The following is a 23,912-nucleotide window of genomic DNA, read 5'->3' on the forward strand; positions in this document are numbered from 1 at the left end:
TCTTTTTCCTGGTTCTCTCCCTCAGCCCCAACCAGTCCCAGCAGAAGACTGCCCCTCCCTGAGCCTGGTTCTGCTGGAGGTTTCTTCCTGTTAAAAGGGAGTTTTTCCTTCCCACTGTAGCCAAGTGCTTGCTCACAGGGGGTCGTTTTGACCGTTGGGGTTTTACATAATTATTGTATGGCCTTGCCTTACAATATAAAGCGCCTTGGGGCAACTGTTTGTTGTGATTTGGCGCTATATAAAAAAAATTGATTGATTGATTGATTGATTTCTTGCAAACTTTACCAACTCATCGATTGCTACCACCTTTTCCCCATTTGCCTCCCTCTTTGCCCTCCGTAACCGCTGTACTTCTTTCCTTAACTCTTTGATTTTCCTCCTTCGCCTATTGATCTGATCCTTTTCTTCCATCTTCTTCTGCACCTTCCACTCAATTACACCAAATCTTGATCTTCCATACTCGCACACCATCTTGGAGAAATTCTCCATTCTTCTCACAGGTTTTCCTCTAAGCATGCCAATGGCTGGAACTAGGTCCTCCTCCATGCTTTTCCAATCTGCCTTGTTCTGCGAACTTGGCCACTTAATCTTCATGCGGTCCTTTACTTCATCCACTACAGGTTCTGTAGGGGCACTGTGGTTAAACTCCAGGCCCTCATTAACCGCCGACTTATCAGTTTGTACTGAGCGTTGAAAGTCTGTCACAATACGACCGCACTTCATCTTTGTCTGGTGGATCTCCCACCCTTTTTCGGATTTAAACACACGTCCACAACCTTGGCATTGTCGCTGGTTACTAGATTGTCCATTTGAAACATTTCCAGTATCATTATCATGAAATTCCATTATTGCACTATTTGTTGAACTCGTGAGCCCCTGTTTTACATCTGCACTTGGTCTAGGCGGCTCTTCCTGACCGCAGATGAGCCGGAGGGTTACTTATTGGTCCGGGACTGCCGGACTTGGGCAGGCGTGACCCCCAAAAGGCAAACGCCTTCCTACCATCACTACAAACGCCTAGCCAGGTCCTATTCGGCTATCTAGACCTGTTATAACTGGATCGCCTGCAGCTGCTGCTTCTCTTCGCCACTCAAAGAGCAACAGGGCAGACAGCTCATGCCCTTTTTGGAACTCTGCCCGGTCACCGCTCTCTTCACGGTTGGCACTGGTAACCAGCGAAAATAGAGAAAAGTACACCAAAAAGCGTCATTTCCCAGGGCCTGGGTCATCAGCTGAGCGCTATCACTCCTTGGGATTTCGACCTATTAAGCTCAGTATCCCTCATGATAGTGGGTCCGCAACAGCTGTTTCCTGTTGCGCCCAGGCCCGTAAAATCCAGGTGCTGCCATCTTCTGCTCTTTCTCCCATTTCCTTTACCACCATACGACATCCATCAACACCAGCTGCCCTCAGAAAACGACCCACCGATGCTGCAGGGAAACCCTGGCATCCCACCTCAAAAGGAATGACCTCCACCTTCCAGCCTCGCTCCCCTATCTCCACCCTCAAATCTTCATAGCGGTTGAGCTTCCTCTGTCGAGCTCCATCAATACCCTCCTCCCATGAGACTGTCAGCTCTCCAAGTATTATCCTCCTTTCCTCCCTGTCAATCAGCGTAACATCAGGCCGCAAATCAGACACCACCACATCTACTGGCAAGGTCTTGTCTTCTAACACAGTCCACTTTCTTTTTGGACCAGTGCCCATCCTCTTCTGCTTCCGACCTCTCACCTGTTCACCAGCTCTCACAAACTTAACTGGTTGGCTTTTCTTCACTGGGACAAATGCATCATTTACTGCCTTCACAGCCACCTTCAGAACTACGTTGTGCCTAAATGTATACCATCCTCTACTCAAAGCAACATGACACGCTGACAAAATATGGTGAAGAGTAGCATACCTTCCACACAGATGACAGTTCGCACTCTTGTCAGTACCCCATCTTCTCAGGTTCGCTGGTGATGGAAACACATCATACGTCATCTGGAGTAGCCGCTTCAGACTCCCAAAACTTCTTCCCCAAATGTCCTTCCAAGTCACCTTTCTCTCCTCTACATCCCACATCATCCATCGACCTTGCTGACCCTGCTGTGCTGCTCTCGACACCCTTTCAGCCTCTACCAAACGACGAGTCTCCTGCTCTCTGATCTTTCTTCGTTCCCCAGCTCCGACCTTTGACCAAAATCGTTGCCTTCTTCTTACGCCAAGGCAAGCTCCCTTTTCACGCACCACTCCAACAATTTCACGTTGACGTGCTACGGCCTCAACTTCTTTCACCATACCACCAACATTCCACTTCCGTCCAACTTGCAGTGTTGTGTGTTGGGGGGTGTGGCTGGATGTTTTGGTGTTCTTTTCTTTTCTTTGCTCTTCAGGTGGCATGGAAACTGATTTGTCTGTGGAGAAGGTGCTGGCTGAAGAGTCCTCACCCTCATCAACATCATGTGTAGCACCTGTGACTGGTGCTCACATGCAACCTTAAAGACTTTCAGCTGAAGCAGATAATTGGATGGCGTTCTGCATTTAAGGCATGTGTGATTCAAGCAGAACTGCCGGGAACTCGACCTTGTGATGTTCGTTTGTGAGACGCTGAGGACCGCGCCTGGGTTTGACACATCGAGCCCGTGAAGCAAGGAAGGGTGAGGACACATGCTGTCAGCACACAGCAAAGGTGATTAAGTGTTTGACTAATTGTTGATAGTAACTTGGTGTTTTGTTACACAGTATACTTGAACTGTGATGAGAATTGCGCAGCTTGCTTCTCACTGCTGTGGCGTGCGGATAAGTGATCCTCCATCTGTTGTGAGAAGCTGCTCATTTGCATAAAGTTAAAAAAGATACAGACCTGAATGTGTTGCTGATAGCGTGTGTCTTTTGAAAGATATTGTTGTAACTGCTGACTTACCTCACCTCTTCTTTGCTTCACAGAGAGTCAGTTTGTCGTGTCCACCTGGGGGGTGTTTGGCGGTGGTAGTGGGTCCAGGAGCGCCGGGCTTTGATCCTTACGGGCGCTGGAGAGCGTGCCAACAATCACTCCACCAGAAAGACGCTGTTTAGTTTGTACACATTGTTATGCACCAAAGAGGGTAAAAAAGAAATTGTTTTGTTTTGGAACCACTTTCTGGTTATTTTTAGCGCTGGGTTCTGTCAGACGCAGGTCCGCTCCTCAACCCGCGTCGACACATAACATGCAGGGCCGGTGGGTTATTACTTATCACTTGATCATTGGAATCATTTAGCATTGACTGTAGTCTAACCTTCGCAACCTTATATTCTTCCACCACTGATGATAAAGGAAACTGGAGCTTTGTTGACCGACTGTAGAGTGCTACATTTGTCAGCATCTTAGGAACTCCTAGCCACTTTCGTACCATCTTACTAATCTTCCCTTCAATGCTCTCAACTCTTGTCAGCGCCACTTCATAAACTGTCAATGGCCACATCAACCTTGGTAGTAACCCAAACTGAACCATCCAGACCTTAAACTTCCCAGGTAGCTTCGTCTTTGCAATTGCTTTCAATTATATATATATACACACACACACACACACACACACACACACACACACACACACACACACACACACACACACACACACACACATATATATATATATATATATATGGGTTCAACTCCACGTGATATGTAGAATTTGTGATATTTGATATGTGCAATATCATGTGATAAGTCTAATGTGATATGTAAATGGTTGTACAAAATAACTAAAATTTTGTGATGTGAATTTTTGTCTGCGTAAAACTTACACCAAGGATGCATAACACTACTAAGGCTGTCATTACACAACAGTGGTGGCGCCGGGGGGGGGGGGGGGCTTGGCGCTGCCATTAATGAACCAAGCCCCCCTCAGCTCCCCCAATAATGTGAACAGCGACTGACATATTTGTGGATCTCAACTGCAGTTTTGCGCTGAGAATGTCTCAATATTGTGTAACTGAGCAAAGTGATGAATGTGTGTGTTCTGTGATCCACCAATTCTGAATCACCCTTCACAAACAGACTTTTCAGTTTTGCAAATAAACATTTATTTGTAAAAACCCACACACAAGTTACAAATCAGAAATTTGTGTTTGTGGATAACAAAGCACGTGTACAAATCAAAGGATATTTGTAAATCACCCTCTGTGCATTTGCAAGTATTAATGAGACAAATTTAACTCCATACTCCAAAAAATGTGGGTTTCCTAAATATTTATTATGGCCACTCTTAAAACTTCAGTTATCTTTATAATTTTATTACTGGTAAATTTTTAGAATTGATTTAGATGAGATATACTTATTATCTCACAGGAATATATCACAATTATCTGGGAACTACTTTTTGCACAGGGATTCATCAAGCACGTCAGCCACAGCCGCGCACTAATACAGAATATACAGAAGCTGTATACTGTTGTTCGGCAATCATTCTAAGTGATGTGTGTGTGCACTGATACCACATTTTAGAGGAGCACGGGTGACTAAAACATATACCTTTTTATAAAGCAACTTACTATATATTGTTCTCCACTCAGATTGCAACAGCCAATCACAGATTAGCCTTTCTGGCCATCATTTACCTGTATTTTGGCATGCTTGGTGCCAGAAAGTTATGTTGGATCCAAAAGGATCCAAAAAGGCTAGGACCAAAAGTTATATTGGATCGGTTCCCGCTGACCAATAGCGTTAGAGCTTACTGCCAACAGCTAGCCAATCAGAGCGCGGCATACGAAGGTCAGGAACTAGCTGACAGACGCTGGTTGAAAAAATAGCAACAAACATGTCAACAACAGCAGAAAATTGTCTGCCAGTGAGGTTTGCTGAGTTCACAGAGGAGGAACTGGTGGAAATATTGAACTCCAAGGATGCCAAAAACACTAAGAAGGTAGACAAGAATGCTACTGGCGTTTTAGAAGCATTCATTGCATCAGAATCAATCATATGCTGTTCACAACAAAATAAATTGATCTAATTTACTTGTTGTTTGCTTAATTTGGGAGGGCAGACGTCCAATATAACTTTTCTTCATCCAATATTTCTCTATGTTGGACTCCTTATCATCCATTATTTGTATATTGTTCATTTCAATGACATTTTGTGGAGCCCCTCCAACTTTTACCCCAGCTCCACCTCAGCCCCTCCAACAAAAATTTCCTGGCGCCGCCACTGTTACACAACCATTTATGTATTTTTATTTCATTGATGTTATGTTATATAAATTAGTTTTCACTGAGTTAAAAGGGCATAATTTTAGACATTTTTATGGATAGAAGTTTGATCCGTTATAATCTTTCGTGCACCACGGCAGTATAATGAGAATCCTGGACATTTCGGGAAAATCCGGTTCGGTGGGGAAGTGAAAGTGAAAGCTGGTGACTGAGAACTCAAACACGCGTCTTGTCTGTCACTCGGCGGCTCAGACTGCTGTCGGTCGGATCATGGCAGGCAGCACAGCAGCCGCTAAACTGGTCGCCTTGACGTTTGCGGTCTGCGTTGATCTGTCGGTGTTTTGCGCACTGGGACTCGCAGTGACGCAAACTCTCCTTGAACATGTGGTGCGTCTTTGGGTTTGTGCGGCTCTCAGAGGCTTTGCACTAACTGCAGTGACTCTCCTCAGCTTCGGTCGACTTAAGCCGGTCCTGGTTCGTTTTATAACGGTGCACAGTCTGCTGCCCGCCGTATTTGAGACCGGAACCAAGGCGATCTACGGGCGCGATGAGCAGAACGCGTGCGGCTGGTCGGCGGACCTGCGCTGCTGGCTCCTGTACGGCGGAGCGTCGCTGGCTGGGGCGCTGTTCTGGGAGATCATCGTGCCAGACTCAGACCCCGAGGCAGCCGGGAAGGAGAAGAAACAGAAGTCCAGAGTCCTGTTTGTCAGAGTTCTCCGTCTGTACAAAAGCGACTACCTGCTGCTGATCGGAGGCTTCATGTTCCTGTCTCTGGCTGTCATCTGTAAGTACCGCTCCCCACCGCAGGGAGGTCTGCTCTGTGTCAGCCTCAAGGTTGTGTAGGATTACTTTGAAAGAATACATGTGGATCACATGTATGTATGTATGTATACAAAAGATTTAGATTACTTGTAATCTGATTACTTTTGGCTTACATTTCAAACACTGGAGTTGAGTCAGGAAGGGCATCCGGCGAAAAAACTTGTATCCAGCTGTATCCGCTGTGGCGACCTCGAACACAAGACGGGAGCAGCCAAAAGGAGGACAGCATATATGATGAGGATAGTAATGATGATGGTGATGATGATGGTGATGATGATGCTGATGGTGATGAGTATAATGATGGTGATGATGATGATAGTGATGATGATGATGATAATAATGATGGTGGTGGTAAAGATGATGATGATAATGATGATGGTGGTGATGATGATGATGGTGATGATGATGCTGTTGGTGATGAGGATAATGATGGTGATGATGATGGTGATGATGATGATGATAGTAATGATGATGGTGATGCTGATGAGGATAATGATGGTGGTGATGATGATGATGATGCTGATGGTGATGAGTATAATAATGGTGATGATGATGATAGTGATGATGATGGTGATAATGATGGTGAGGATAATGATGGTGGTGGCGATGATGATGATGATGATAATGATGATGCTGTTGGTGATGAGGATAATGATGGTGATGATGATAGTAATTATGATGGTGATGATGATATGGTGATGTGATGATGATGATGGTGATGATGATGGTAATGATGATGATGATGATGGTGATGATGATGATAGTAATGATGATGGTGATAATGATGATGAGGATATTAATGGTGGTGATGATGATAATGATGATGCTGTTGGTGATGAGGATAATGATGGTGATGATGATGGTGATGATGATAGTAATGATGATTGCGATGATGATGAGGATAATGATGGTGATGATGATGATAGTAATGATGATGGTGATGATGATGAGGATAATGATGATGATAGCAATGATGATGGTGATGATGAGGAGGATAATGATGGTGATAGTAATGATGATGAGGATAATGATGCTGTTGGTGATGAGGATAATGATGGTGATGATGATGATGATAATGATGATGATAGTAATGATGGTGATAATGATGATGAGGATAATGGTGGTGGTGGTGATGATGATGATAATAATGATGATGCTGTTGGTGATGAGGATAAATGATGGTGATGATGATGATGGTGGTGATGATGATAATGATGGTGGTGATGGTGATGAGGATAATGATGATGGTGATGATGATGGTGGTGATGATGAGGTGATAGTGATGATGATGATGATGATGATGATGATGACGGTAATGATGATGGTGATGATGATGAGGATATTGATGGTGGTGATGATGATAATGATGATGCTGTTGGTGATGAGGATAATGATGGAGATGGTGATGATGATAGTAATGATGATGGTGATGATGATGCTGTTGGTGATGAGGATAATGATGGTGATGATGATGGTGATGATGATAGTAATGATGATGGTGATGATGATGAGGATAATGATGGTGATAATGATGGTGGTGATGATGATGATGATAATGATGATGCTGATGAGGATAATGATGGTGATGATAGTAATTATGATGGTGATGATGATGTGGTGATGTGATGATGATGATGATGATGATGGTGATGATGATGGTGATGATGATGATGGTGATAGTAATGATGATGGTGATTATGATGATGAGGATATTAATGGTGGTGATGATGATAATGATGATTCTGTTGATGATGAGGATAATGATGGTGATGGTGATGATGATAGTAATGATGATGTGATGGTGATGAGGATATTGATGGTGGTGATGATGATAATGATGATGCTGTTGGTGATGAGGATAATGATGGTGATGATGATGATGATAGTAATGATGGTGATGGTGATGAGGATAATGATGGTGATAATGATGGTGGTGATGATGATGATGATAATGATGATGATGGTGATGATGATAGTGATGATGATGGTGATAATGATGGTGAGGATAATGATGGTGGTGGTGATGATGATGCTGTTGGTGATGAGGATAATGATGGTGATAATGATGGTGATTATGATAGTAATTATGATGGTGATGATGATGTGGTGATGTGATGATGATGATGGTGATGATGATGGTAATGATGATGATGATGGTGATGATGATAGTAATGATGATGGTGATTATGATGATGAGTATATTAATGGTGGTGATGATGAGGATATTGATGGTGGTGATGATGATAATGATGATGCTGTTGGTGATGAGGATAATGATGGTGATGATGATGATGATAGTAATGATGATGGTGATGGTGATGAGGATAATGATGGTGATAATGATGGTGGTGATGATGATGATGATAATGATGATGCTGATGGTGATGAGTATAATGATGTGATGATGATGATAGTGATGATGATGGTGATAATGATGGTGAGGATAATGATGGTGGTGGTGATGATGATGATGATGATAATGATGATGCTGTTGGTGATGAGGATAATGATGGTGATGATAGTAATTATGATGGTGATGATGATGTGGTGATGTGATGATGATGATGATGGTGATGATGATGGTAATGATGATGATGATGGTGATGATAGTAATGATGATGGTGATTATGATGATGAGGATATTAATGGTGGTGATGATGATAATGATGATTCTGTTGATGATGAGGATAATGATGGTGATGGTGATGATGATAGTAATGATGATGTGATGGTGATGAGGATATTGATGGTGGTGATGATGATAATGATGATGCTGTTGGTGATGAGGATAATGATGGTGATGATGATGATGATAGTAATGATGATGGTGATAATGATGATGATGCTGTTGGTGATGAGGATAATGATGGTGATGATGATGGTGATGATAGTAATGATGGTGATGGTGATGAGGATAATGATGGTGATAATGATGGTGGTGATGATGATAATGATGGTGATGAGTATAATGATGGTGATGATGATGATGATAGTGATGATGATGGTGATAATGATGGTGAGGATAATGATGGTGGTGGTGATGATGATGATAATAATGATGATGCTGTTGGTGATGTGGATAATGATGGTGATAATGATGGTGATTATGATAGTAATTATGATGGTGATGATGATGTGGTGATGTGATGATGATGATGGTGATGATGATGGTAATGATGATGATGATAGTAATGATGATGGTGATTATGATGATGAGTATATTAATGGTGGTGATGATGATAATGATGATGCTGTTGATGATGAGGATAATGATGGTGATGGTGATAGTAATGATGATGGTGATGATGATGCTGCTGTTGGTGATGAGGATAATGATGGTGATGATGATGATGGTGATGAGGATAATGATGGTGATAATGATGGTGACATTTATGATGAAGATGAAGATGTTTTGTGTTGTACTTTACTGACTGATCTACAGATGTTTCTGACTGCATGTTCTGTGTCTTCTCAGGTGAAATGTTTATCCCGTTCTACACCGGAAGAGTCATCGACATCCTCAGCGGTCAGTACCAGCAAAACGAGTTCCACTGTGCGCTCTTCTTCATGGGCCTGTACTCTGTGGGCAGGTATGACACTGTGACCTCTCTCCACATTGATGTAGAGCTCCAGTTAGAATCTGACTGATTGTTTTTTTGGTTGATTAGCTCATTGGGTACAGGCTGCAGAGGAGGTCTGTTCCTCTGTGCCATCAGCTCCTTCACATGCAGAATCAAAGCGAAGCTGTTTGGTGCTTTAACTCGACAAGAAATTGCATTCTTTGAGACCATAAAGACAGGTAAGAAATGTTTCATATGACACAATACAATAGTCAAATATTTTCTCACTGCAGGATATATATATATATAGAGAGAGAGGACAAAAAATATGGGAAAATCCACTTTTAAAAACCATCTCAAACTATGGTTTAAAACAACAGCAATCTGAGATTCCTGACATCGTCCAATCCGGATCCGGATCACCTCCAAAATTCAGTGGAGTCTTCCATGCCCTAATATCTATCTGTGTTGAAAATGTGGTGAGTATCTGTGTAATAGTTTTGACGTAATCCTTCAAAGCCTATATAAAGTAAAATCTTGATCCAGAATCCGGATCCGGATCACCTCCAGAATTCTTCCATGCCCTAATATCTATCTGTGTTGAAAATTTGATGAGTATCTGTGTAATAGTTTTGACGTAATCCTTCAAAGCCTATATAAAGTGAAATGAAATCTTGATCCAGAATCCTGATCCGGATCACCTACAGAATTCTTCCATGCCCTAATACAGGGGTGGGCAATCATGTGCCATGAAGGGCCGAAGCACTGCAGGTTTTCCTTGCTACCAATCACCTCAGCAAGTGATTTCATTAATGTTCAGGTGTCTCAGCAGGTGATTTCATTCATAACCAGGTGTTTATGTTCAATGGAGAGGCTCATCAGCAACCCACCTGCTGAGGTGATTGGTTGCAAGGAAAACCTGCAGTGTCTTGGCCCTCGTTGCCCACCCCTGCCCTAATATCTATCTATGTTGAAAATTTGATGAGTATCCGTGTAATAGTTTTGACATAATACTTCAAAGCCTATATAAAGTGAAATCTTGATCCAGAATCCGGATCACCTCCAAAATTCTGTGGAGTCTTTCATGCCCTAATATCTATCTATGTTGAAAATTTGGTGAGTATCTGTGTAACAGTTTTGACGTAATACTTCAAAGCCTATATAAAGTAAAATCTTGATCCAGAATCCGGATCCAGATCACCTCCAAAATTCAGTGGAGTCTTCCATGCCCTAATAGCTATCTGTGTTGACAATTTCATCAAAATCCGTGCAGTAGTTTTGATGTAATCCTGTTAAAAGACAGACAAATAAATAAATAAATACATAAATAAATGTTGATGATTTTATTACTTCCTTGGCGGATGTAACAATCTAAAACTGCAATCATGGATAGGCAAATAACACACTTTGCACAGTGTAACTTATATTAGCTCTGTTCCTTTCAAATAAACAAGGAAAAAACATGGAACCAAAAAGCAAGCAAACAACAACAACAAAAAAACATCAGTTGAGTAATAGACCAAACAAGACATGGAGGGATAAAAGGACACATAGAGGAAAGGTCTTCTAAACATTCAACAAGATGTGCTATAACAGGATGCAATGAATAAGAAAAATGATGGAAGCACAGTATGAGGTATAAATGTTTGTTCTGTGTCAAGGTGAAATCACCTCCAGGCTGTTTAAGGACACGACTCTGATGGGACGCACGGTGTGTCTGAACGTCAACGTGTTTCTGAGGACGCTCATCAAGACAGTGGGCATGATCTCACTCATGATGAATCTGTCCTGGAAACTCACCTTTCTCGTCTTGATGGAGACGCCCGTCGCCGTCATCATCCAGAACGTCTATGACACGCACTATCAGGTAAAACCAGCAGGTTGAGTTGACACTGAGCGTTTTATGTCTGTGACGAGTCCTCAGGGATCTGATCCATTTGACCCTTCCCCAGAGGCTGACCCAGGCCATTCAGGACTCAATGGCTCATTCTAATGAAGCAACCAATGAGGCAGTGTCAGGTATTCGGGTGTTACGGAGCTTTAATGCGGAAAAACACGAGGCCCGTCGCTATGACAACCGGCTAATGGAGACCCACAATCTCAAGACTCGCCAGTCCATCGTTAGAACAGTTTACCTCTTAGCACGAAGGGTGAGAAATTTTTAATTAATGCCATTGGTTTTACACATTAGCATAGAAAAAAACAACCCTCACCAGATGTGACTCGTGCATGTTTCTGCCTGCAGCTGACAGGTTTGGGCATGCAGGTGCTCATGCTGTACTACGGAAGGCTCTTCATCCAGAGGGGACATATGACCACCGGCAGCTTTGTTTCCTTCATCATCTACCAAGGAGATCTTGGAGACAACATCAGGGTATCTTCATGCAACACCAAGTAAACCACTTCAAAAACAATGTTTTGGAAATCTGTTGCCACATCTTAAGCAACATTTGCATCTCTGCAGTGTGAAGAAAAAGTGTCATACGTGGAGATATTTGATTATATCTTCAGCTCTGATCCCGAATACAGTATGTCCATAATCTACTGGAGCATGACCCTGAGAACTACAACCTCAAACCAGAAAAAAGATGGAATGATATGGGGCAAAATGCAGTGATTCTTATTTACTTTGACTTCTGTTTCATTGCAGACAGAATTAACCCAACATATTTCATGTGGTCACCTTCATTTCATTTGTTAATATTCATCCATTCCTGCATTTTAGGTTCACAAAAGTTAGTGTGGAAGCAATCTATTAACTATAAGGATTAATTAATTGCTTTTACAGCCAATTTTCATGAGACAAGTCATTGGTTAAACATATGAACATGTCTTGGACTTCATTTACATCAATTAGAAATACAAACAGAATGGTGCTGTACCGTAAATCTGAATCGAGCAGGCAGGTCTCAAAAACAGTGAAATTCAAGTTTTCAAGTTTTAGGTTGATCTAGTTTTGTTTCTCAGTTTTTTAAATTTTATGTTTGAGTGGCTCAGTTTGATTGTCACCCTCAGGACTTTATCTCTGAATCAGGTTACATTGATATATGTTAGAAAATAGAAGAAAATTAAAGTTTTATACCCCCATCACACATAGTAAGAATGTGCATGAAGCAGGCTGACATGGCAAAAATGGCCAAAATCTGAATCTTATTTATCCGGCTGGACTCTAGAACTGCTGCTGAATTGTGCACCAACTTTCCCCATGAGCGCACCATTCGTCAGACGCAGCCAGCAAACTTTTTTTTGTCTTTTTTGCCAATCCAGGATTTTATTTTTCCTTCACTTGTAGCCATTTCAGCACACTCGATACGCATCTTAACACAACATTAATTGGATTATTGGTGCAGGATGGCACTTCACATGGGATTTATTTTTGCCGAGGTAGTTGATGCATTTGTGAGCCGATCGATGTTGCCAGTACACAGTGCAGCCAGGTGAAAGCGACTTGACCACATGCTGCGGTCCCTGCTAGCTGTCGGCGCTGTAGAATGCTCCTGGGGCCATACTGGAGGTGAGTTGCATGTTTATTTATGTTGTCATGGGCTGGAGAAACAGTTCCATGTCATACCTGCTACAGGGTTAGGAGGTGAACATGTAATAATATATGTATTACAGTGCTGAGTGGTGGCCAAGTGGTTAATGCGCTTGGTTTCAGTTCAGAAGGTTCCGGGTTCAAATCCCACCCCTGCCACATTTCTCCATGTAATGTGGAGTTGCGTCAGGAAGGGCATCTGGCGTAAAACTTGTGCCAATTCAACATGCAGATCCACCTTGGATTTGCTGTGGCGACCCCAAGTGCAAACAAGGGAGCAGCCAAAGGGACTTACTTTTTACAGCGCTGACATCCCGTTCAGCTGTGCTGCAGGGCACTGCACCAAGCATCTGATGCATGCAATGACGCACTGACGCGGGGCAGCGCAGCGCATCTGCCCGTGGTGTAACAGCTATGACGTGCTTAATATTTCACATAAATGATCTCGCCCATGGGAGGGAATGGAATGTATTTGTACTGTAAGGATATGACATGGATATAACAACCCTTTCAGATCTACGGCAGCATGTACTGGGCGACATTGGCCTGCAGTGGCACACGGTGCTTTCGGTTTGATTGCACACTCTTCACATCCACTACACATCATGAATGCATACCACATACATGTTATTACATATCAACATTTCCTTTGCCCTCCCTGGCTGGGGTCCAGTGGAGGTGGACATACATGGCACAAGCAGGACATACTGGCAGGCTTTGTCGTGACAATCCGTCTCAGAGCTCAGTCAACCGCGATCAGATCGTTTCAAATGCTGTTATGACGCCGTCAGAATATGTAGATTGGACTGGACATAGACCTCCGTCAGATGGGTGTCCCATCTCGACGGTGCCAAGAGTGTTTTGAACTGTGCAACACACTCAGGACAGCCATGCAAATGGGACCAAATATGTAGACTGCTCTGAGACTGCTGTCTGTCCGTCTTCAGACCACAACTCAACATTTCCCGACTGTGGCAGATGTGTCATTCTGACACCATTCGGCCTTAATCGGCCTATGTGTGACGGGGGTCTTAGTGTTTGTAGTGATGCATTTTATTTTAAAATGGGATCACTGAATAATCTTCAGTACTTAAGACAAACAAACTTCAGTTTTAAAACTGGAAATAAAGAAGTACATGTCCCTGTTTTGTGTGTTGCATAAATGAAAGCTTGATACAATTCATTTAATCACTCTTTTTTGTGCCTGCACTCTTTCAGGCGCTCACCTATAGTTTTGGTGACATGCTGAACTCAGTGGTGGCTGCTGGGAAAGTTTTTGAGTATTTGGACCGACAACCTCAGGTCAGCACACAGGGAAACCTCACACCTGATCACATAACAGGAGCCGTCACCATCCGTCACCTGACCTTCGCCTACCCTTCATATCCTGATAAAACAGTGCTGAAGGTGAACACAGATGTTTACTACAAATAGGAACAGAAATGAAAATAAATCATGGGTTAAAATAAGCATTACATTTCAGTTTTTAGTAAATTTAATCACATCATATTTTCAGAAATATATTCACGGTATAAATTCATAAAACAACGCCTTGTACGGTCTCTTTATTGGGGTTGGATTCTTCTGTTTTCAGGACTTTTCTGTGGAGCTGAAGCCCGGTCAGATGACAGCACTAGTGGGTTCATCTGGAGAAGGGAAGAGCACCTGTGCGAGTCTGCTGTTGCGGTTCTACGACCCGCAGGATGGAGAAATTCTACTGGACAATGTGCCACTGAAATTCTACAACCACCAGTTTCTCCACAGGAAGGTAATGAACATGAATTTTCACCTTTTTTTTCATATTGGCTCTCACTGCGGTATTGTATCACTTCCTGTTCCGGAGCACAGCGGTGTTTTTCTGTATCTGTTAGCTGTTTAATCTGCGCAGTTAGATTGATCTAGTTATCTAGATTACGATTTGTTTCCCATTGTAATCTTCACGTGCCTTAACTAAAGCACTCCCTCTGCTGAATCACCTCTAAATTATTTACAAATTATTCACTTTGCGTGTTTTTAGGAATCCGCTAGCTTAGCGTAGCTACTAGCTCTTAGCCGATTTAGCATGGCGGCTTCTCCTGTCTCTCCCGCACTTTTCTGCTCTGGGTGTGAAATGTTTAGTTATTCCTCGGCCTCCTTTAGTAGTAACGGTACTTGTAATAAGTGTAGCTTATTCGTAGCTTTGGAGGCCAGGCTGGGCGAATTGGAGACTCGGCTCCGCACCGTGGAAAATTCTACAGCTAGCCAGGCCCCTGTAGTCGGTGCGGACCAAGGTAGCTTAGCCGCCGTTAGTTACCCCCTGGCATATCCCGAGCAGCTGGGAAAGCAGGCTGACTGGGTGACTGTGAGGAGGAAGCCTAGCCCTAAACAGAAGCCCCGTGTACACCGCCAACCCGTTCACATCTCTAACCGTTTTTCCCCACTCGACGACACACCCGCCGAGGATCAAACTCTGGTTATTGGCGACTCTGTTTTGCGAAATGTGAAGTTAGCGACACCAGCAACCATAGTCAAATGTCTTCCAGGGGCCAGAGCAGGCGACATTGAAGGAAATTTGAAACTGCTGGCTAAGGCTAAGCGTAAATTTGGTAAGATTGTAATTCACGTCGGCAGTAATGACACCCGGTTACGCCAATCGGAGGTCACTAACATTAACATTAAATCGGTGTGTAACTTTGCAAAAACAATGTCGGACTCTGTAGTTTTCTCTGGGCCCCTCCCCAATCGGACCAGGAGTGACATGTTTAGCCGCATGTTCTCCTTGAATTGCTGGCTGTCTGAGTGATGTCCAAAAAATGAGGTGGGCTTCATAGATAATTGGCAAAGCTTCTGGGGAAAACCTGGTCTTGTTAGGAGAGACGGCATCCATCCCACTTTGGATGGAGCAGCTCTCATTTCTAGAAATCTGGCCAATTTTCTTAAATCCTCCAAACCGTGACTATCCAGGGTTGGGACCAGGAAGCAGAGTTGTAGTCTTACACACCTCTCTGCAGCTTCTCTCCTCCTGCCATCCCCTCATTACCCCATCCCCGTAGAGACGGTGCCTGCTCCCAGACTACCAATAACCAGCAAAAATCTATTTAAGCATAAAAATTCAAAAAGAAAAAATAATATAGCACCTTCAACTGCACCACAGACTAAAACAGTTAAATGTGGTCTATTAAACATTAGGTCTCTCTCTTCTAAGTCCCTGTTGGTAAATGATATAATAATTGATCAACATATTGATTTATTCTGCCTTACAGAAACCTGGTTACAGCAGGATGAATATGTTAGTTTAAATGAGTCAACACCCCTGAGTCACACTAACTGTCAGAATGCTCGTAGCACGGGCCGGGGCGGAGGATTAGCAGCAATCTTCCATTCCAGCTTATTAATTAATCAAAAACCCAGACAGAGCTTTAATTCATTTGAAAGCTTGACTCTTAGTCTTGTCCATCCAAATTGGAAGTCCCAAAAACCAGTTCTATTTGTTATTATCTATCGTCCACCTGGTCGTTACTGTGAGTTTCTCTGTGAATTTTCAGACCTTTTGTCTGACTTAGTGCTTAGCTCAGATAAGATAATTATAGTGGGCGATTTTAACATCCACACAAATGCTGAGAATGACAGCCGTAACACTGCATTTAATGTATTATTAGACTCTATTGGCTTTGCTCAAAAAGTAAATGAGTCCACCCACCACTTTAATCATATCTTAGATCTTGTTCTGACTTATTGTATGGAAATAGAAGACTTAACAGTATTCCCTGAAAACTCCCTTCTGTCTGATCATTTCTTAATAACATTTACATTTACTCTGATGGACTACCCAGCAGTGGGGAATAAGTTTCATTACACTAGAAGTCTTTCAGAAAGCACTGTAACTAGGTTTAAGGATATGATTCCTTCTTTATGTTCTCTAATGCCATATACCAACACAGTGCAGAGTAGCTACCTAAACTCTGTAAGTGAGATAGAGTATCTCGTCAATAGTTTTACATCCTCATTGAAGACAACTTTGGATGCTGTGGCTCCTCTAAAAAAGAGAGCTTTAAATCAGAAGTGCCTGACTCCGTGGTATAACTCACAAACTCGTAGCTTAAAGCAGATAACCCGTACGTTGGAGAGGAAATGGCGTCTCACTAATTTAGAAGATCTTCACTTAGCCTGGAAAAAGAGTCTGTTGCTCTATAAAAAAAGCCCTCCGTAAAGCTAGGACATCTTTCTACTCATCACTAATTGAAGAAAATAAGAACAACCCCAGGTTTCTTTTCAGCACTGTAGCCAGGCTGACAAAGAGTCAGAGCTCTATTGAGCTGAGTATTCCATTAACTTTAACTAGTAATGACTTCATGACTTTCTTTGCTAACAAAATTTTAACTATTAGAGAAAAAATGACTCATAACCATCCCAAAGACGTATCGTTATCTTTGGCTGCTTTCAGTGATGCCAGTATTTGGTTAGACTCTTTCTCTCCGATTGTTCTGTCTGAGTTATTTTCATTAGTTACTTCATCCAAACCATCAACATGTTTATTAGACCCCATTCCTACCAGGCTGCGCAAGGAAGCCCTACCATTATTTAATTTTTCGATCTTAAATATGATCAATCTATCTTTGTTAGTTGGCTATGTACCACAGGCTTTTAAGGTGGCAGTAATTAAACCATTACTTAAAAAGCCATCACTTGACCCAGCTATCTTAGCTAATTATAGGCCAATCTCCAACCTTCCTTTTCTCTCAAAAATTCTTGAAAGGGTAGTTGTAAAACAGCTAACTGATCATCTGCAGAGGAATGGTCTATTTGAAGAGTTTCAGTCAGGTTTTAGAATTCATCATAGTACAGAAACAGCATTAGTGAAGGTTACAAATGATCTTCTTATGGCCTCGGACAGTGGACTCATCTCTGTGCTTGTTCTGTTAGACCTCAGTGCTGCTTTTGATACTGTTGACCATAAAATTTTATTACAGAGATTAGAGCATGCCATAGGTATTAAAGGCACTGCGCTGCGGTGGTTTGAATCATATTTGTCTAATAGATTACAATTTGTTCATGTAAATGGGGAATCTTCTTCACAGACTAAAGTTAATTATGGAGTTCCACAAGGTTCTGTGCTAGGACCAATTTTATTCACTTTATACATGCTTCCCTTAGGCAGTATTATTAGACGGCATTGCTTAAATTTTCATTGTTACGCAGATGATACCCAGCTTTATCTATCCATGAAGCCAGAGGACACACACCAATTAGCTAAACTGCAGGATTGTCTTACAGACATAAGGACATGGATGACCTCTAATTTCCTGCTTTTAAACTCAGATAAAACTGAAGTTATTGTACTTGGCCCCACAAATCTTAGAAACATGGTGTCTAACCAGATCCTTACTCTGGATGGCATTACCCTGACCTCTAGTAATACTGTGAGAAATCTTGGAGTCATTTTTGATCAGGATATGTCATTCAAAGCGCATATTAAACAAATATGTAGGACTGCTTTTTTGCATTTACGCAATATCTCTAAAATCAGAAAGGTCTTGTCTCAGAGTGATGCTGAAAAACTAATTCATGCATTTATTTCCTCTAGGCTGGACTATTGTAATTCATTATTATCAGGTTGTCCTAAAAGTTCCATAAAAAGCCTTCAGTTAATTCAAAATGCTGCAGCTAGAGTGCTGACGGGGACTAGAAGGAGAGAGCATATCTCACCCATATTGGCCTCTCTTCATTGGCTTCCTGTTAATTCTAGAATAGAATTTAAAATTCTTCTTCTTACTTATAAGGTTTTGAATAATCAGGTCCCATCTTATCTTAGGGACCTCGTAGTACCATATCACCCCAATAGAGCGCTTCGCTCTCAGACTGCAGGCTTACTTGTAGTTCCTAGGGTTTTTAAGAGTAGAATGGGAGGCAGAGCCTTCAGCTTTCAGGCTCCTCTCCTGTGGAACCAGCTCCCAATTCAGATCAGGGAGACAGACACCCTCTCTACTTTTAAGATTAGGCTTAAAACTTTCCTTTTTGCTAAAGCTTATAGTTAGGGCTGGATCAGGTGACCCTGAACCATCCCTTAGTTATGCTGCTATAGACGTAGACTGCTGGGGGGTTCCCATGATGCACTGTTTCTTTCTCTTTTTGCTCTGTATGCACCACTCTGCATTTAATCATTAGTGATCGATCTCTGCTCCCCTCCACAGCATGTCTTTTTCCTGGTTCTCTCCCTCAGCCCCAACCAGTCCCAGCAGAAGACTGCCCCTCCCTGAGCCTGGTTCTGCTGGAGGTTTCTTCCTGTTAAAAGGGAGTTTTTCCTTCCCACTGTAGCCAAGTGCTTGCTCACAGGGGGTCGTTTTGACCGTTGGGGTTTTACATAATTATTGTATGGCCTTGCCTTACAATATAAAGCGCCTTGGGGCAACTGTTTGTTGTGATTTGGCGCTATATAAAAAAAAAATTGATTGATTGATTGATATAGGTACATCGCACCATTCAGACTGCAGATCATGCGTTTTTATTAATTTATTTTTAGATATATTATAAGGTGTTTAATATAATCAATGGGAGTATGCATATTGTTACTGTTAGTTGTTGCTGATAAATATTTTTAATATATGATTTAATATTTTAATATACCAGTAGTAGAAAAATTATCTGTCTTGATTCTTTGCTTTAGTTTGGTTTACCCTGAATCAGTGTCTTGACTTATTTTTAGACAAACATATACAATCAAATCATCTGTATATTGTGCAACACAAGATTTGCAGCGTGCTAAACACTCATCCAAACACTGAGAACATAACTGAGTTTCTAAAATAATGTGATGAATATAAAAGGTTGTAAAAGGCTGCATGGTCTATTTCCACAGTGACCCAGACACAAATAAACAGCAGAAACTGAATGAATAAATTAATGAATCTTTAAAGTTGCTTTTAACATTTGTTACAGATTTTATAATCTGTAATGACATCCACACTGTACATTAGTCTTAATTAGGGATACACCGATACCAGTAACAGTATCGGGTATCGGCCCGATACCGTATTTATTTACTTGTACTTGTAAACATAAAACGTCTCCGATACTAACACCTGATACCACCTTACAGCAGTGTGATGTCAACCTCTCAATGGAGGATTTTCATGCACTACCACGCTCCGTAATTTCTGGACTATAAGGCAATAGTTTTTTCATATGTTTTGAACACTGCGGCCTAAACAATGATGTGGCTAATTTATGGATTTTTTTTCAGGCTTTCATGTAATCAATCATCCATCAATGCTGTCCATTGATTGGCTGAAAGCTGCAGTCCTCATGCGGAGTAAATTCACACATAAATATAAAGTCTTACCTGTTTGTTTCAGTGGGATTCATCATCACATCCTGATGAAAAATTATCCACATAAAGCCTCCTGATTTTAGAAAGCAACATCTGAAAAAAAATCCTCTGTGACACCACACTTTGCGCCACAGTTGCTCCATCAGATCATGGTTTCAGCAGCAGAGGCTGTCCATCAGGTGGCTGAGTTGCAGCCCCTGGTGTGGCTGTCCAGGCCGATACGAGAGCAGCTCAGTCTGCTACAGCTGTAATCCATTTGTTGGATGTCTGTGGCTCTGTCATCAGAGCCTCGGGCCGCACTTTGTGCCACAATTTGAAAGAGTCACTGCACCTCATTAACATCTCAGTGAGCACATGCATCAGGCGATTCTGTCTGTATGTGATGAAATTATCCCATGATCCACAAAGAAAAAAAAATCAATAAAATAATGTTAAAATGACTCAGTTTTGCCTCCTTGTGGAGCGGAGATGCTGCGCAACACCGTGTGTGCGCAATTCCATATTTACATGTTCCACCTTTGGGGAAAAAAACATTTACGTATGTATTTGTGTATGTTACTGACACATATTTAATTAAATGTTAAAAAAAATAGTGTGTAGCGTGAAAGGCTGTTTAGATTATCTGTAGATAAAAACAGAAACAGTCTCACAGCTGATAACACAGAGAAGCTTCTTTTCACCAAAAAGAATCTGCCCCTCACATTTTCAAAAAAGGCTTAGTCCTCACAGTCGTAAGTAAAGTTAGTGATGGACAGTTTCAGTTCTGTTCCTGGTGTTGTGTTTTATATTTTGTAGTGCTGAAGTCCACAGGTTACCTTTCAGTGAGATGTCTGGCAGTGTCATGTTTGTTAAGAAACACACGGTTAATGTTAAAGGACAGTATACCATTTTCCCGTGTGAAATTGTGCTGTGTATATATTGCGCAAAGGGAACGGCGGTCCCCAAATACCCATAAGTGGTCAAATCCGGCGATATCACGCAGGGTTCAAACGAGACTGCGCTGCCCTATACCCTTGGACCCCAGAGGGTTAATCTTGAAATTGAAATAAAGAATTCAGTTTATACAGTTTCTGTATTTTGGATTTGTAAGAGAATATGACAGGTTGTGTGCTTCCAGTGAACCTACTGTGTTTCACAGATAGCACTGGTGAGCCAGGAGCCCACGCTTTTCTCAGGCTCCATCAAAGAAAACATCGCCTACGGCCTCACTGACTGCTCAATGGATGAGATCCAGGACGCTGCGCGAAAAGCCAACGCCCATGACTTCATCATGCAACTGGAGAACCAATACCTTACTGGTGAGAAGATGGAGGAACTCCTGATTTCATGTGGTTGCAAGTCTACAAAGTAACCTGCTCTGGATCCACTCTTAAAGAAATCAATAATTAAATAAATGAATAGACACACACTCATCTGCAACCGCTTATCCAATTCAGGGTCACGGAATAAATGAATAAATTAAACAAAATAAAATAAATTAAAAATATGAAAATATTGTTATTATTATTGGGCAGCACAGTGGATTAGTGGTTAGCACTGTTGTCTCACAGCAAGAAGATCATGTGTTTGATTCCCATCTGTGGCCTTTCTGTGTGGAGTTTGCATGTTCTCTCCGTGTTTGTGTGGGTTCCCTACGTGTGCTCCGGCTTCCTCCCACATCTAAGGACACGCAGGTTAGCAGGTATAGAAAATAGATGAATGGATTGATTATTATTGTTATTATTTGGAGTCGACTAAGTAGGGTTTGTGTGTTTTAATTATTTAAAAATACTTATGAAAATTAATTTTCTCCATCATGTGATTCATACACTGTTTTCAAACCTTCACATTTTTTTTTCTCAGGCTGGTTGTTTTCATGTTAACAGCTTTTAACTTTATTTATTTTGTTTGTTTGTTTTTATCTTGTTTTCTCAGAGGTGGGTGAAGGCGGCAGCAGGTTGGCAAAGAGCGAGAAGCAGAGGATCGCCATCGCTCGAGCCCTGGTCAGACATCCGCAGGTGCTCATTCTGGATGAAATAACCAGCTCTCTGGATGCTGAAAGCGAAATAAAGGTGTGTTCAATCATGTTGTTAGAATAAATATTCAAAAACCTGGATGTGACCCAGAAACTGGAGTCAGATCACCTCGAGGTCCCAGTGAAATGAAAAAATACTGTGCGCCCACACTTGATTTCTGTCTTGCAGATCCAGCAGGCCCTGGCTGCTTGTCCCAACCAGAGCCTGCTGGTGATCGCTCACCAGCTGAAGACCATCGAGAAGGCGGATCAGATTGTTGTGATCGGTGGCGGGAAGGTTCAAGAGCGAGGAACTCACCAGGAACTAATGGAGATGAAAGGAAGCTACTACAAACTGAGAGAAAATTTTCAGTGAGGGAGGACGTCCACCTTGACGATGCTGATGGTGTTGCCATGGTGATAATGCATGTTGTACATTTGTTGGCTGATATGTGATTTATTGGCACAATAAATCACATATCTGTGTAAATATATCTGATCTGTGTAAATTTAGAATTTTAATTTGGCATGTAAACAGGGCTTCTTTTTTGCTGTGTTTGTTCCCACATTCTATGATGAAAAGCACATTTTTTGGCTTTATCTGTGTTAATTTATTTGCCTTAACTTTCAATACTTGTACATTAGTAATCCAGAAATAAGTGCAATGAAACTTCCTTTATTCCGTTCATTTATATTTGGTGAAAGTGAATTAAACTCTAACAGCATAATACAGTTAAGACCATAAACCTTCATTTTTGTTTTGAGGAGTCAAAGGTTTATTGGTGTTTGTCAAATAAAAGATTCATCAATTTTAAATCTTTCTTTCATTCAATCTTGCAGCATGATATGAATCATTTTTACTTGTCTAAACAGCAACCTACACAGTTGAGTACAGTAAATAAATAGATTACTGACAGAAATGTATGGCACCTGAAAAATTTGATGAAACCACAGTTTTATTGTTATTTATTTTTGTCCTTATCTGTAAATCAGCAGAAATTGTTCCAGCATTTCTATTGCAATAAAATTCTAATGTGACACTTTTTAAAATTTAGGTAAAAAAAAAAAAATACTCACTTGCTCATTCAGCTCATATTATTTTCAAATTAAACGTGATTTCTTTGTATAACTATGATCCTGTTAGTTATTTTGTAACAGATTTTAGTCACCTTAAATGTGCCTGAAATTTATGTACAGTACTGTCAGAAAGTATGAAATACAACATCTATTAAGTAATTCTATGAATAAAAACTGTCACCCTGAGGGTGACGGGTATCTTGCCAAAAGGTGAACAAGAGAGACTACCACAAGGAACCACCACCATGAAGATGGACTGACAAGTTCTTTAGACAATCACATTGTCTCTCAAGAGAAGATATTCACCAAGTGTCCACGGGTGCATTTTGAACCCAATACCGTGAAACAAACGGCCTGCACCACATCTTTTAATGTCGTAATTTGACGCAGTCTTTCCATCATAACGTCACTCGATGATGTCATATCTGAGCAATCGTGATATCTTTGGAAAGC

The 23,912-nt window shown here is 41.6% G+C and overlaps 1 protein-coding gene across 1 annotated transcript; it reads left to right on the top strand.

The window, feature by feature from the left end:
• Positions 1-5,436: 5,436 nt before the first annotated feature.
• On the top strand, positions 5,437-23,191 carry tap2a (transporter associated with antigen processing, subunit type a). The gene is made up of 11 exons (XM_034160866.1): positions 5,437-5,950; positions 9,464-9,578; positions 9,657-9,787; positions 11,210-11,415; positions 11,501-11,698; positions 11,794-11,922; positions 14,302-14,490; positions 14,678-14,851; positions 21,528-21,687; positions 22,304-22,440; positions 22,573-23,191. The coding sequence occupies exons 1-11, from the start codon at positions 5,437-5,439 to the stop codon at positions 22,756-22,758; spliced, it is 2,139 nt and encodes a 712-aa protein (XP_034016757.1). The 3' UTR covers positions 22,759-23,191.
• The last annotated feature ends 721 nt before the right edge of the window (positions 23,192-23,912 follow it).

This window comes from Thalassophryne amazonica, chromosome 20 (genome assembly GCF_902500255.1).
Source record: "Thalassophryne amazonica chromosome 20, fThaAma1.1, whole genome shotgun sequence".
NCBI lineage: Eukaryota > Metazoa > Chordata > Actinopteri > Batrachoidiformes > Batrachoididae > Thalassophryne > Thalassophryne amazonica.